The sequence below is a fragment of the Sparus aurata genome, chromosome 5, assembly GCF_900880675.1.
Source record: "Sparus aurata chromosome 5, fSpaAur1.1, whole genome shotgun sequence".
NCBI lineage: Eukaryota > Metazoa > Chordata > Actinopteri > Spariformes > Sparidae > Sparus > Sparus aurata.
In genome coordinates, this window is record NC_044191.1 from 33,117,423 (window position 1) to 33,133,697 (window position 16,275).

The 16,275-nt window shown below is 42.2% G+C and overlaps 1 protein-coding gene across 16 annotated transcripts in view; it reads right to left on the bottom strand.

Annotated features, from left to right (window-relative positions):
- Positions 1-13,711, bottom strand: part of citb (citron rho-interacting serine/threonine kinase b) — a 49,746-nt gene extending 36,035 nt beyond the window's left edge. For 11 of the 16 annotated variants that reach the window (XM_030418177.1, XM_030418179.1, XM_030418169.1 and 8 more), the window contains exons 1-4: positions 13,356-13,711; positions 9,056-9,169; positions 6,901-7,044; positions 6,217-6,336 (exon numbers count right to left, since the gene is read on the bottom strand). In XM_030418177.1, the coding sequence (XP_030274037.1) occupies positions 6,217-6,336; positions 6,901-7,044; positions 9,056-9,064 (273 nt within the window). In that variant the 5' untranslated portion in view covers positions 9,065-9,169; positions 13,356-13,711. Of the gene's footprint in view, positions 1-6,216; positions 6,337-6,900; positions 7,045-9,038; positions 9,170-13,300 lie in introns of all 16 variants that reach the window. The other 5 variants (XM_030418171.1, XM_030418166.1, XM_030418165.1 and 2 more) reach the window with 5 other exon arrangements.
- Positions 13,712-16,275: the final 2,564 nt, after the last annotated feature.

A 16,275-nucleotide genomic window follows, 5' to 3' on the forward strand; every position in this document is an offset into this window, starting at 1 on the left:
TAATAACTGTTATAAACTGGCAGGTAAGACACATATGAACTTTGATTGCTTTTCCATGGAGTCATAATCCTACATTTTCATCCATGAGCCGCGGAACTCTACTGCACTCGGTAATCGACTCGTCGGGACTTCCCGTCAACAGGAAGCTGCTGCAGAAGAGTGGTGAATTTAGTCAGCTTTTCAGTAGAAATCCAGCTAAGCTAGCGGAGGTTAGATGCCCCGGACTATGTGCTGAGACCCTATTTGTACTGTTGCTGAAGTTTGGTGCTGTTCTGAGCATTATTTGTGGCTTTTTGGTGGCGGTTTATATTTGGATCCATTTACTGCAGTGTATTGTTGTCGTGCGGTCGTTTCTGAGGTTGATAAAACTCCGTAAATTAGCGGTCTGCTAACTTGATCTCTCCAGAGGGAGTCTAACACAGTTTCATGGTGTGTTAGACCATGGATTAAACTTACACCAGAATATCCCTTTAAGAAATAGCAGCAGTGAGGTGGCTGTGCACAGTATCACAGTACCTGTGTGTCTACGCCTCACTGATCATTCTGGCTCCACTGGAGAAGGTTGACAGCTCCCATCACTGAGAACTGACCGAATCTCTTGGGAACTACCTGAAATCTGGTCGTGACTTCCCACCTCAATAAAAAGCTGAAAAATCATTACATTTCAGTCATTTTTGGACAAAAGAGTCACTCGGTATTAGGAAATTAAAGACAAGGGAATACAGCTTTCATCGATATGACGTTAAAGCCGCATTGAGTCACAGTATTCTTTCATTACAGAGTTGTACGATTTATTTTCCGTCCTTGGCTCCTGAAGTAAACACACTTGCATCACTTGTGTTGGAATTTAGCCATCTTGAATTATTTTACTCATACTGAAGACACTCCCAAGAGATCAAAGAAATAAACATTTAAAACTCACATAATATGTCGTTAAGTGGGCAGTCACTCTCAATGGTGTCATTTCATTCTGCAGATTTACGCATTTAACACTTCCTAGAGACTGAGACAGACCTTCAAACCAGTAATTATCCGTCTATTCAATATGTTGGTGCTGGTAACTGTCTTTATCATCAGCTCTAACCATAAGTATGCATAAAAGGCCTGTCAAGCTTTGGTTACCGCACACGTCGTAGCGGTGCACACGGGGCTAAAGCAAAATGGAAACTCAGCCTCTTGAGACGTCGGGAGGGTTGAGTTTCTTTAGTCTTTCCAAAACCACCACAAAAAACCAAAGCATGTCAAGATAAGCAGCCCAACAGTGTTATGTCAGAATAAAATATCTACGCTATAGGTCTGTCTCTATACTGCAAGATAGGAACAATTGTGTTTCTTTACTCATGTGTGAAAAACAAAAGTATAATTGAGGGTTTTGTGGCTCCAGAGGAAACTGCACGCAATCTTAAAAATTTCCTCCAGTGATGTCCATCAGTGGCATTGTGGGTAATGCAGGTAATGCAGTGGAAAGCAGCCCACTGGTGAAGCGGTGCACTCCTATAACACTGCCGGACTCGTTATGGACAGTTTAGATCAGAACTGAGACAGCAGAACCAGAGATATCGCCTTTTTTTATTCCATGTATTCTTCTTCCTTTTCAAAATGTGGTGCCTACATTACCCACAATGCATTCAGACACTGAGTGTCATCATCGGAGGCGATTTATCAGATTGCATGCAGCTTCTTCTGGAGCCACAAAAGGTTTCATAAAATTGGTGGGGACATCAGCCTACCTAGCTAATAAGCTAGCTAGCTGCTAGTAGTGTGCAAGTGCAGAAGTGCCATCTGTTGAATTTAAAAACAAACAAACAAACAAATAGGGGGCAGCATATTTTTCCAGAGTAAGTGCTAACTGCTACTAACTGTATTCTATACATCCGCGACTGCAGGTACCATTTGCTTGTTAGCACAGTTAGCCGTGCAGCTAGTCAGACTGCTGGGGATTCTTTGTGTTTACACCGCTAGCAGCTTGGGAGGGGTTTTCAGGCCCAGGGCTAGCAGGTTAGCATGCTAACTTCAGTAGATATCTCTGCAGCACAGCACATAGATGCCTTTGACATAACCTCCAAACTGCCAATGTGATAACAAAGGTAAGGATGATGAGGACCTCTTGCAAACAAAGATGTAAATAATGTGTGATTAAGATACTCAGCGAGCCACCAACATGAAGCACAGGTATTTGATGACCTGGGAATGAGACACAGAAATCAACTATCTTTCTCCAGAATCGCTGACGCCCAGAAATGTCCGGAGCACAGTGAACTGTTGAGGGAATAAGAAAGAACAAGCAGAGGGCAGGGTCTCTGCAGAGACAGAGAAGCTACACACTTCTTTGTGTGCTGAATTATCATTTTATAGTAAGTGCAGGATTTTTACAGCCTAACTGTGGAAGTCCCATGCTGTCTTGTGTTAAAACAATCAAAGCAGAAACAGTTTTCCAGAGTTGATCTTTGCTCTCGTGTCTTTGGTGGAATTATTTCCTTGCATATGTTTGAGGGGTTTCAACGGCTGTGGCTCAGTTTGCTTTTCTCTAAAAAGATGAAGCTCTATCTGCAATATCTACTGTTTGTTGTTCCAACACTGCATGGCTTCTGCATGAAAATGATAAACACTGCAGTCATATGACAGAGCGTGGGAGACAGATGCTTTTCAAGATGAAATGCTGGATTTAGCCGGCGTAAAAACCCTGCTGAGAGGCACCAATGGGAGCACGGAGCCAGATTACATGCATGAGCAGCGAAATAAATTAAATATGAAGATACAGACTCGACTAATTTATCCAAAGACGGTTTGCTTATACCTGACTCAGAATCAGCTGTGCACTGACTAGGAATTCCACTCCTTCATCTCCCTGAATGCTCCACACAGCTATAAACGAGGACAACAGAGCTAAGCAGAGTAGTATTTTTTAAAATACTGACAACCTTGAAAAGTAGGATAATTTGAAATATCACTGACAAATTAAGTATATAGTTATGCTTACTCTGAGGCTGTGAACATGTCAACATTACACATTAGGCCTCCGTATGCTTCAGATTAGAAGCAAGTCAGAGAGTCTAACAGGGTGTGAAACGCTCTTTTGTCCATCAATTTCTGAAACTGTCCAAAAACAAACAATCTGACATTCATGTCCACCTTCATGTAGCAACTTCCAACATGTGTGGAGGAGACAAAGGAGGCAGGATTTGAGCTTCTGTCAAGCTCTCCCTTTTCCATCTTTTCATAACTCCATCACATTTTTTCACGTGTACATCTGAGTGAAACTCCACTAAAGTCTTCGAGGAGGGTTGTGGGATGTATGCAGGCTTTTTGACCCTCCTCTGAATGAAGCCATCCAGGTTGTGGTTTAATTGTACGCCACTACATCTCAAATGCAAAGACTGTCCTTCTTACTTCACTGCATTTATTTGACAACATTAGGTACTAATTGTGTGTTATACTTATACTTAAATACGGCATAAAAAGTACTTAAAATGGCCCCATTTTTATCTGCTGCAACATTAAAGTGATCGATAATATGTGAGGTTCACTCAAGGACGTCACATTAAATCTAGACAGACGCTCATTCCTACGAAAGCTGCTCAGTGGCATTTTGAAGCCAAAAAATCTCGACTTCCCGGGGATGGAAAACAACCGGATCGTCCATCAGGAAGATGGAAAAGGGAGACGCGGGAACAAAAGGTCAGAACAGAACAGACAAACTGACAAAGGGAGGGAGGGGACGAGGACTTAAATACACAAGAGGTGATTAAGTGATGGGACGCAGGTGATCACAGAAGACGGGAGGGAAAACAGACAAAGGGAGGAAGTGGGAGGTGAAACAAGACACATGACATTACAACCAAAACAGGCATATATATGATTCTGAAATGAACCACTGCCTTTATCAACACTGACAGTTTGCGCCTGCTGTAATCCTTCTTTCTGTTGGTACCTTCCAATATGTGAGCAAGTATTCTTAAAAGGGGATCAGCCTGGATCACTTCACTGCAAATAATTCTGCACTTTTGTTAGACATGTTAGATGGATCATCTTGTTTAAAATCTTTGCAATAATGGTATAATCTTAAATTGATCATGGACGTGTCTTTTTTGTCTCAACTAGTCCAGGAATCTTAAAATTGAGTGAATAAATGTTAAAATAAGTTATTTTAGCTCTAGCTCTCCCAAAAATCTCACCAAAATAAAACTTGTTTTAAGATTCAGTAGCAACCTCAATTTACTCGATGTAAGAATAACACATAAAGCATCTGTTGAAAATATCATTTATTAAAAAGCATGCCTCAGACTTCTATGCTGTTAATAAATGTTGATGGTACTCAAACTTGCCGTCCTGGCTGTGATTTAGTTAAGATGTATATTCTAAGAACAAGAACTCGTTTTAAGGTTTTGGTTTATTCTAATATGGATTTAGGTTTATTTCAAGATGAGCTAAATTGTATCAAGAAACAGCTTAGACTTAGATTAGTGATTTTCTTCTTGTTCCGAAGCCTTAATTTGCTAAAATTCAGAAAACATTTTTTTTAACAAGAATTATTTGCTTATATTCAGTATATTTCACTTATTATTGTGCTGTAGGAATTCTGATTTCAATTAATTTAATCTAATAATGAGCCATTTCTGCTTATGTCAAACCTTTAGAATACTTATCAGGGCCTTCTTATTTTTAGATTTAACGATCTTATTTCAAGATTTCCTGTTAAGTAAATTTAACTTGCTGCATGGACAGATAATTCCTCTTGTTTTAGGAGAAATTATCAAATTTTGTGGTTTTTTTTCCCTTATATTTTAGCTGCCCTTATTTGCAGTGTTCTTCTGCCAAATTTCAGCAGCTCAATTACAAACCCTTCTAACTCTGTAAACTTCTCCATGATATTATATTGTCTTAATAGAGATTTTGGTTTTAAATGGCATTTTCTGAATTTTAGATGCAGACTCTCTCACCAGGGGAGGTTCATTAAGGTGGGAGGTAATATTCAGATGCATTCCTCTGTGACACATTACCACTAATCTCAGAGGTGATGCATCAAGTGATGGTCAGAAAAAATCTGTTTCTCAAACAGTGAGAGCTGCAAAGGCCCCGGCACCTCATCACGACAGCCTGCCCACTGCATCAGGGCTCTCTCCTCACTCGTAGGTATATATCGCTCCCATCGCCATAGCAACCATTGCACAATGTATTCGGTGCTTGGTAACCAGCACTAGTGTAGGCTGAGAGAAAACAGGTTGCTTTTCTATTACCTTTTTCCTTTTTTTTCTTTTTTCCCAGGAAAAGAAAGGTGCATGATGCCAGAAAGATGATTCTTCATACTCTCTCTCCTCTCTTTCTCTCTGTTGTCTTAATCTGTCAGACTTGTAACAGTTTAATTCTCACAGCTGGCATCACTCGGTCATGAGGTGCTGCCACACACACACACACACACACACACACACACACACACACTCATCACATTACATTTCGGTAATTAATGGCTGTGTGTACTGTAAAGCTCCTCTGGCTTCTTTGTCCACAGAGATTCACACTGAGCTGACCCAGCAGTCACTCGATACACAAAGAGAATTACAAACTGTAACACCAGATTGGTGTGAAGATGCTTCCTCTTGCAAATAAACTCATAAACTTTAAATGAACTTAACGTATTTTCTTTATTGTGAAGTGAATCTCGCAGCCACATAGCACACAAACAAATGTTTCTCAACACATGAACTGCACCTTTATGTTCTGTACTCAACTTCAAGGCTTTTTAAAGAAAGTTCACAACCATCCACATAAATATGCTGCTGCACGATGTGCAGTGGGTGCTTAACGTTACACTGACTACACCCCTGCAGAGAGTGTTGGGGTTCAAACATCATGTGCATTTCTAATTAACACCCCACACACACACTCAGCCCGGGTGACTTGACCTGCTCCATCTGACTGCCATTATGAAACAGTGCAGTACACAGTATAACCATCACGCACGTATTCGTCAAGGAACTTCAATTAAAAACGCATAAAATTCTGTCACTGAAGAGAGATCATTTCGTTTGCTCGCTGTTTCGGGAGTTGTACAACGATCTAAACTCGAATTAAATCTAAAATAATTGTTATGTCAGATGGTTGATCAGTTTGCGTTGCCGCGCCCTGATTCAGCTTTAAAGCCCACGACATCAGGACTAAATAAAATATATCTCCAGCCACTGCCCTACCAAGATGACACCCACGATGCCGTCCTACCTGCTCCTTGATCTCTTGCAGCTTGTTGCTCTGCTCCCGGATGTCATGCAGGAGCTGCAGCGCTTTATCGTCCTCCTTTGACACCTCCATACGAGCCTGCTCCAAACTCCGCTTTAGACTCTGAAATCAACACATACATACAGTATGTTCAGTAACAGCTCTGCAGCAAATGGATATAATGTGAAGATCCTTTGTTTAACAGGTGTTGATTCTGTTTTGTCCACAAAATTATATCAGTTTATCCAATGGCAATCCTGAAAAACCAGTGCACTCATTAAAGTCGAATCCTGATGAACGTTCATGCGTACGGACATGTTTTCATCACTTCAGAGGACGTAACATTCACTCCAACCATAACCAGTGACCCAAACTTAACCTAACCTCAAGCCAAGACTCCATCTTAAACTCTAAACGGACTCATCGTTAGTTTATGTCAGCTGACTCCATTTCTAAACTAATGTTAGCTACCTTTGCTCTTTGTTAGTGGAGCAGAGAGAGGCACCGAGACGAGGCACATCGTTTGGACTGTCGCAGAAAATCTGACCGAGACAGATGTTAAGGTCTTATTTTTCACGTCATCTTACGTTACACTGTGACATAAAGCCCCTTTAATGATTTACATTATGCGGACTTGCATTTTGTCCCCTACAAAGTCCCACATAGTTACAGTGTAGGCCTACTCACACTGCATTCTGTGATGTAGGTTGCCAGGTCCTGTTCTAGGATGGTCCTCTGGGTCTCTGAGGCCTTCAACTCTATATCCTTCTGCTGCAACACTGACTCCAGGTCAGACATCTTCCTCTGGACGAGTGAGATTTCTTGCTCAACCTGGAAGACAGCATGGACCTAACTTCACTCTGACAGTTTAGTCTCATTTAATGAATCTCTCGGGGCCCGCGGATCTGAGTGGACACATCTGTTGCAGTGTTCCTAGAGACTGTAACTGTGTTAAGGATATCATCTTCTTACTGTCCAAACAACAATATATTTATAATGCGTGTGTGTTCAACTGTGCAAGGCTGGACTTGTTTGGTGGCACATGTCATTGGTAGCGATTGATGATACAATTAGATGTGCCTTTACAGCATTACAGGGCCCGAGGAGCACTGGAAACCGGAGAAACAGCAGGGCTTGCTGCTCGGCCACAGACGCACAGCACGGAAACAGCAACACAAACACACAGTCAGAGTGCAGACACATGCTCACAACAACACGGCACCGCAGCAACACAGCATGGGGGCTGGAGCCATAAAAAGCAGTGGGTTGAAATTGTACTGGAATCCAACTCTTCTGAAAAATGTTTGGTCATTTCCAACACAGATCAAAAGACGTTAGTCTGAATAAAACAAAGGATAACGATGGTTAACTAAAACCATTATCCAGAAATCTAACAAAAATAGATTTAAAATGCCGTCACACGGAGGGATGGAGGTGGTGAACAGCTATTGTTGTACGTCTATGTTGGTCTCTACGGAGTCGTCCGTGTTTTGAAAGCGGCTTCACACATCACTGCGAGCTGCTGTGTGGAATAAACTGAACCACATGCTCATTTTACTCTCTGTATTTTGTTACTATGTTTAAAATAGTAAGTCGTTATGTAATGTTTTGGATCTCACTACCAGCCAGCGGAGCAAACTCACCAAAAGATGTAAAACTGTAAAATCAAAATGTGTCGATGGAGGTCACCGAGCAAAACAGACATTAAAGAAGCACTATGTTGTTTTCAGAAGAGAAAGATCTTCATTAACGGATTGTTTTGATGCCTTAACGAAAGTAAATGACTGAATAAACTGGTTGAAAACCTTGTTTATATGTGGCGGACCCTGCCAACTTCTTGCTTCAAACAGCGTTCTGGAACGTTATTTCTCCTCTGAGAACAGCTCGTTTATTCACTTATGGAGCAAATAAATATTTCTGAGTTTGCATTTTGACCTCAGTAATATTGTAAATATCAAAATTCTGAGGTTGAATTTCTTCTCCCAAACTACAAGATGCTCCTTTAATGTTTTTCTTTATGTAACTGACTGAAATAACAAGTACTTTTTCATGTAAAAGGCATTATCTTGTAAAAAATCTAGAACTTTGTTTATGGAGGGAAAAGAAAGATGACGTTTGATAAAGGTGGTTGTGGAATGAGAACATCCTCATCCCTCAATGACTGAAGAGATCTTCAACATCACCTTCTTCGTACGTTCACAGTGTGACAATGTTTTGCCAAGAAAACTCTGAGGTTAGTGTTGGAAATAAACATTACGCTTTGGGCTCGAATTACCACTTTACTTCTATTATTTCCGTTACAAATGTACCTACGTTTCCTAAGTATCTCACGTTCTTTACACATTACGACATTTCACAACGTTGGTAAGTTAAAATAACTCACCACTGAGTCCTGGTTTCACACTGGGAGGAGAGGGAGGACAGACGGACGCTCTCCATAACAGTGCAACAAATAATATCAATTAACTGTTCTCTCTTTTCACAGGGTTACGATTAAAGGGGAAAGATCATAATACAATATATACTAATGTTCTTTTATTACTTTGAAGTTGCTTTTGTTTGTAATTTCACCGCATTGTGATTAAAAGAACCAGAAGATACTCTGAGCTCAATCCCAGAGAAGTATACTCTCTACAACTGTCAGGGATTCAGCCCAGAAGGACGGCTCCATTTTCACAAATAGTTACGAATGACGTGGAACACTAAGATACATAAACACACACACACACACACACACACACACACACACACACACACTACTACAGCGTAAAGACAAACTGACAAACAGATGGCTGATTTAGCTCGTTCTGGAAACAAACTCTTACCATGTGAAGAGTAATACCTGTGACATGTGTCCGGCAATTCTGGCTGTTTGGCGTTTTTTTTTTTTTTTAATGAGATTCTTCCCAAAGACGATGGTCTTACCCAGAGACGTCGGTTGGATGGAGTCACTAATCTGCAGGAGAGGAGAGCGTGAAGAGGGAGGATGGGAGATAGAGGGAGAAAAACATGACAGTAAACAGCCTTTATGCACAACCTCTCCAACACTGAAGGGCTGACTCAATGCTCTTATGTAAAACACTAACCTTTTATAATCATACTGTATAGATCTTTTCTTCAGTCTGAAATGATTTATCGTCCGAGTGTACCCTAACACTCAACATAAAAGCCAAAGCAGATTATTGAATTAATGTACCGAAACGTATAGATACCTGAATTAATGTAGAATCTGATTGCAGTTGTGACTATTGCAATCAAAACTAGGTGCATTCACATTAATACAAATAGCTAATCAAGCAAATGTTACTCAATCTTATTATTGGCTCCAAAATCAAGGATGACATTTAGCAAATCAATCGCTGAGGAATTAAGAAATTCACATAATCCTAGTAGCCGATTAATGAGACACCTTTACTTCAATGTGTCCAACACGATCACACGATTAACTATCAGGTGTACGCTGCTCGCAGTTAAGGTATTTTTAGTGAGCACGCCAGGAGAGATTCGTACTGCGCTGACCAAACATGCACTCATATTCGAGCTTAACGGATTCTATAAATAGCCCGCTCGTGTTCGCACAACAGCCTCTTTTACCACCACTGGATATATTTGGCAGCTTTTGTGATCAAGAGGCAGGCAGAAGAATGAGCGACAGAGGGAGAATGTCTATTAAAAGCAGAGGCTCACCTCCCACTCTTCCCTACAGTAACGCGCTCAGCTCTGAGCTCAGCTAACATGTGGACCGTGGCGAACTGCTATGTGTTTTTACTGTCATTTATATCATCTGTCAGATTTCTGAGTGTTGTCTATTGTGTCCGTGACCAGCGGGATGTAACGATACTGCCTGGAAGATCACGTGGAGTAGAATTAACAGACAAAAAACTAGGCAGACGTTGCAGATAGACAACAGATATTATCGGTCTGGACAGATGACGAATATTTCCCTCCAGAAATGTGACTTTCATAATCCCTTCATGCCTCGAGGGTCATTTGTGGGGAATGTTGTTCGGTATCACACACACACAGCATGTGTCCGAGCTGCGTCAGAACACTGCCTGGTCTTCCAGCTCCATTGGCATGACATGACGCCGGAGCAGGTGGCACGTAATGACTGATGATGGCATGAGCAGAGCGTCAGATGAGGTGAGCTTTCACTGGCACCTGCTGATCCTTCAGCCTGTAAGCATGTTACCTCAGTGGCACATATTACCGTAAATCTGTCTGATTTAGACGAGGTGCCAAAACGTTGCTGTGAAAGGAGGTTGCTTGGAGAAACCAGGTTCGACTCAAGATTTTGAGGAGACAGAGAAGAATCAAGAATTGCTCCTGTTTCTTGCTCCTGGCAGCTTGCAGAGATCTGAACCTGCTAATGAAGCCCATACATCTATGTGTGCTGAGACACCAACAACACCGCATGATTTAGTGTTGTAAACTTCTTCTACTTCCAGCCAGTGGTTAACTTGGTGGTTTGCAGCGTGCCATCCTTGCATGAGGGACCAGATGGGACTCAGATCTGGCTGTCTTCCTTCTAGATTCAAGTGCTAGCTGACCGCCCATAATAAGCGGAGCTAACAGACTGTGCAGCTGGGCTCCTCCTCTGCAATAATTAGCTCCCTGAAAGCAATTACCGATAACTATGGTATACTTTTAAGAAGCTCATTACAACTACAGGGAAGGCGGTTTCGACCAGTGAGCTGCTCTCTCTCTGTTTGCCGATTCCATATTTTTGTTATTGGCACCTCGCGCCAGTTCCAGTCCAGAAAACCATCCCACAGTCTCTGCTTGGTTTCACAGACTGTGCGAGCATTACAACTACAGTGCATGCAATCATAAATGCTCCGCAAACGCTGCTTGTTCATGGGAGCTCATCAGCAGCAGAACAGTCACATTCGCCGAGGAACGCTGGCTTCCAATCGAGTCGAGGAGCTCTTTTTCGTGGGTTGAATAATGTGTGCTGGGCTGTGAGTCAGAGTCGTTGAAGAGGAGGAGAGTGGATAGAGGTTGCATCCCAGTCATGGTGTTGCTCTACATTCAGTCTGCAGGGTGACCAGGGGCCAGTGCTACTGTATGGGCTGTAGGCAGCGGTGAATCACAGACCTGTTGCAACCTTGTAGTGGCACAGATTCTTCTCTAAAAAACAAGCTCACAGTCCCTCTCCCATATACTCCCCTCCAGTTTGATCTTTCAGTCCACCCTCTCCACATGAACTAAGAGGCATTTTATGCCTATTGTCATGACAACAACAAATTAGTAATACCACAGTCATGCAAAGGGAGATTGAGGGCTTCAGGCTTCTGCAATTGCAGCAGTTCTGTGACTCAAATTTGGTTTTCCAGCTCCGTAGTTTCCTGCTAAACACCACAGGCTTTGAAGATTAACCCGGGCCAATCCGTAAAACGCAGCCTCATCCACTGAATCTGTTCTTGATGTTACAAGGTGCAAAATAGGCCTGGTGCATTTGCATTGGGTGGCAAAATTCATGCATGAGAGCATCTGAGAGCGTTTGAGCACATTTCGAGAGTTTTTCAAACATATTTTAGAGTAATTAGAAAAGGAAATTGTGTCGAGTTTACACATATGTTTGGCTTAAAGGTGCTGCAGGTGCTACTGGAAAGCCGAATGCTTGTGGCCTGATGGTTAGAGAGTAAAAACTGGTCTTGACTATTACATTTTTAGGTCTACGGTTCCTGTGGGGAGATTAGTTATCATTTTTAAATTACTGCAAAAGTCAAAATAATTGACTGATATTACCAAAACTCTCCAGTGACAAGGCTGTTGGATGGTGATTACATAACAAGGTGGGCTCCGTATGACACTAATAACCGCTTCACCTCGGGCTGCCAAAGCTTCAAACCTGCACCTCAGTGATCTGACACTGATGCATAACCCATCTGCGGTGGCCGAGCTGACTGTTCATCACAATCCATAAAAGTGCGCTGAGCACTTGGGAAAGCACTTGAAAAATCCAGTCTGTCATTATATCACAAATCCAAACGACAAAGAGGATCAGTGTGGGCTTCTGAAGGAGGCTTTTGGGAAAATGACACTTGAGGATATGGAACGGAAGAGCTCTCTCTCTCTCATCAGAGCTCACATTAGCATTGACAGATTCGCTCTGCAGAGAGTTCGCTTTGGTTCTGACTACGTGCAGGTGTCCCTCATTTTCCTCTGTGCAACCACCACCAATTTGGTCCGTCTCCACAAACAGGTAAACACAAATTAAAGTAAACACCAACAGATGTGACTACACAGTCCCTCCTGCCAAACCTTTGACCATAATGAACACACTGTATGTTAAGCGTGAATCATTATCCGGTTGCTGTACGTAATACTGTGCTGATCCATCTCTACATCTATAATTTGTTCTATGTCGCTCCCACAAGCTCTCCATTAATATTCTGTTTTGTCCTGAGAAGTCCTGTCAGTACTGTTATTTATGATCCAGTTGAATAGGCGCCAGAAAGAAGCAGCACGCTCCCGTCACCTCTCCTCTACCCATGGCAAAACCTGCTGTTACCATAGAGATACATTCCTCCAACCACCGTCTTCGTCTTGTCATACTTTTTCCGAATCACTTTGTAATTCCGTCTTTCTCTCTGGACTGAATCTCGACCCCCGACTACAACGACACCCCACCAACTGGACGCTTAGTTGGGATCATTTGGCAAAACCCTGCGTGATGGATCAACTTTCTCTCAAAACTTCCTCGGCGTACACCGATCAGACGTGTGATATAAGCGTGCAGCGGTATCACTGCGACCGTATAACAACAGTGCAGAGTTTGAACGCCACCCCAGGGAGCGATAGCCATCTGTATGAGTGTATGCTACAGTAAGCACAGCAATGAAGAGAAATGGGCAAACAAAGACACAGCATTTCAGTGTCGTGACCGAGAATAGAGCTCATTACTGACAGACAAGATACAGCTGCTGCATAAACATCGATGCAACCCATAGCTATCACATCAGTCCATAAATCCTCAGCTGTAGTGTCAGTCAATCAATCAGTCACGTAATAGTTCCATCATGCTGAGATGGAGAAAATAACGATGCACTGTTCACAGCTGTAAAGCAAAAAAAACACTCACCTCACCCCCTTCCTTATCTTTGATATGACTGTAAGTGAAACAGTATCGCACTTACTCAGAGGCTGCTACAGCTGATGTTTTCTAACCAAGCTCCTTAGACGCGGCACCACCTCGTCCAGTAAGCCCGTTCATGTGGGGTCTCCCTCGGAAGCCACCAGCCGGAATGAGAGCTTCGCTGGTTCATCAAATTCGGGGATGTCATCCTCACTGGGGAGAGCGTGGAGCCGAGGGGAGAGAGAGATGTGCTGTGGCAGGGCAGAGAGCTGTGAGGCAGCGAGAGCGACTGGAGATTACTGCTAACACAGAAACAGAGCGGAGGAGAGAGGGAGGGAGTGGAGGACTACTGAGAAATAGCATTGTGGAGTAATGCAGCAGACCAGTGATCACATACTGTGGAGAGTGAGAGGAAACTCTCACCCGCCTCCCATCTCTCTTTTCTGTCAATCGCTTCCCCCCCCCCCCCCCCCCGACTCTTCCTTCCTCTCCCCATACTGCAGCAGCCGTCACTAATCACACTAATGTATGCAGCTTGACACACTGCGATAACAGTCAGCGCCCAATACATGTAAACTACTGTACAATCATGTCGGTTTCTGGAGATTCCTTAAATTGTGCAGCTCATTAGTGACCCCGCACTAAAACCTGCTCCAAGTGAACAGAAGCAATTTAAAACCTGGCAGGACGAGGATGTTATGACAGTGACGATCTGCTTTCGCCTGCAAGTAAACAAGAACATTTAAAAAAAGGTGATGCAGGTTTAGTTTGAAGAAATTAACACAGAGAATGTTTCACAAATAGTAGTGTCGAAAAGTAAATTGTTTCAAGGTTTTTAGCAAAAGGGGCCATTTTTATTGAAGTGCAAATAACAATACTTATGAATTATAAATGTTTGTTAATGTAAGATTTTTAAAATTCACCATCAGTCTTCTTGCAGAGGTCATGATAACCATTTTCTTCAATTTTCTGTCATGAACCTTTACTTATATTTTTCCTTCAATTTTATTGTGTGTTTACAAATATGTTCTTCTTGCTTCTGGATACAACTCAGACCTCTACACACTTTTACTAATGATTATACTAATAATCGTGAAGTAGTATAAAGCCTTCTGTGGCTCCTGAGGAAGCTGCATTCAATCTAATAAACGGCCTCCAGTGATGTAATTTAATGGCCGAGTTGCATTGTGGGTAATGTAGGCGCCAGGTTTTGAAAAACAGTCCACACCACTGGAGTCATGATGGACAGTTTAAGAACAAATGATCAAAATCAATACAGCAGAACCAGACTCTCGCCCTTTTTTCCAAGCCCTACTCTTCTTTGTCAAAACATGATGCCTACATTACCCACAATGCAACTAAGTCACTGAGTGGCATCACAAGAGGGTTAGCGGTTCTCCCCTAGACCTGTAAACAGTTTAAAGGAGCACTATGTAATTGTAATGTCAATCCAAAGAGAAAGATCTTCATTGGCTGTTTTTTCTGCCTAAACAAATTAAATAAACAAACTTTGTTTGTTTGTGTTTACATGTGGCGGACCCTGCCACCTTTCTAGCATCAAACAGTGTTCTAGGTGCCTTTTTTCCTCTGAGAACAGCTTGTTTTTTCAGTTATAGGAAAAAAATATATTTTTTGTATTTCTATTACGTATTACTTTCTCATTAATTTTGTCAATATAAAAATTTTGAACTTGAATTTCTTCTCAATATCACAAAGTGCTTCTTTAATGTGTAAAATTGGTGGAGTTATCCTTTGAAGGTTCCCTGCTGAGTTATCTTGCGAACACATTTATCTTTCCATTCAGTGTTTCTCATGAAAACACTTTAATTATATCCTGGAGGCGAGTGTACAATCTTCTTCTTCTTCCTCACCTTCGCTGGGCACCGCGGTGTGTGTCTACGGCCGCCAACTGTCAATTAGTGATAAATGTGTGGCACCTTCAAACGAAATATGTAATTACGTATCTCCTCCTGCACATGTGTCCTTGTGCATGACACTCAAACAAAACGGGGGACGCACACGTGAACAGATTCATCAACAGTGCGCCCAGCCGCCATGAACTCCACAGGGTCCCTTTAACACACGCTTTCTAACAATATATCATAATAATACACAGCGAGAAACTGTCACTCACACCCCTCCACCCTTGACTCTGTGTGCTGCATCAGAGCAATCTCTTAATGCCTCTGTAATAGATTACACTGTAACAGTACGCGGACAACGATGTAACAAAGCATATGGGAGCATTAACACACCAGAGTAAACGGTGTTACAGTTGATGTCATGTCACAACCTAACAAGTTCTCAAGTGTCTGACACACTAATTCAGCCTCACCTCTAATTTCTTGTTTTTATGCCAAAGTAAGCCAAGTGACACGTCACTGTGATACTGACTTACAAGCTACACACACACACACACACACACACACATTGACAGATTACACACACAGTAACAGATGGCAGAACTGAACCTGGCAAGCAGTCGTACATCAGCTCAGCAGAAGGGACAAAATGCTCAGAAGGTGAAAGCACAGTACTGTACAATCAATGAGTGTTACAGTAATCAGTGGCAGACAGACAACAAGGGCAGGACTCACTCATACTTCTTAGTAGTTGTTAATTAAACTTTCTTGTGTGTAGTACTAATCATGTGCATCCACATCCGCCAAGGAGGTTGTGTGTTCACCCATGTCCGTTTGTTGGTTGGTTTGTCAGCAGGATTACATAAAAACTACTGAAACTTGGATGGCGGACGGGTCTCGGCACTTGTTCTTTGACATTTTCACTAATTTCTCAGGACATAATTCATTGATCTTGTAGAAAGAAATCAGGCGTAGTTGGGTGGCTGGTATCTATGAGTGAGTACAATTAACTGCAGGTACTAGATATGGTGAGCTTCAATTATGGTGACGCAGTTATGGGTGGTTCCAAATTGATGCAAGATTACAGTGATGCAAGGCTATCGAGGTAAATATTGGATG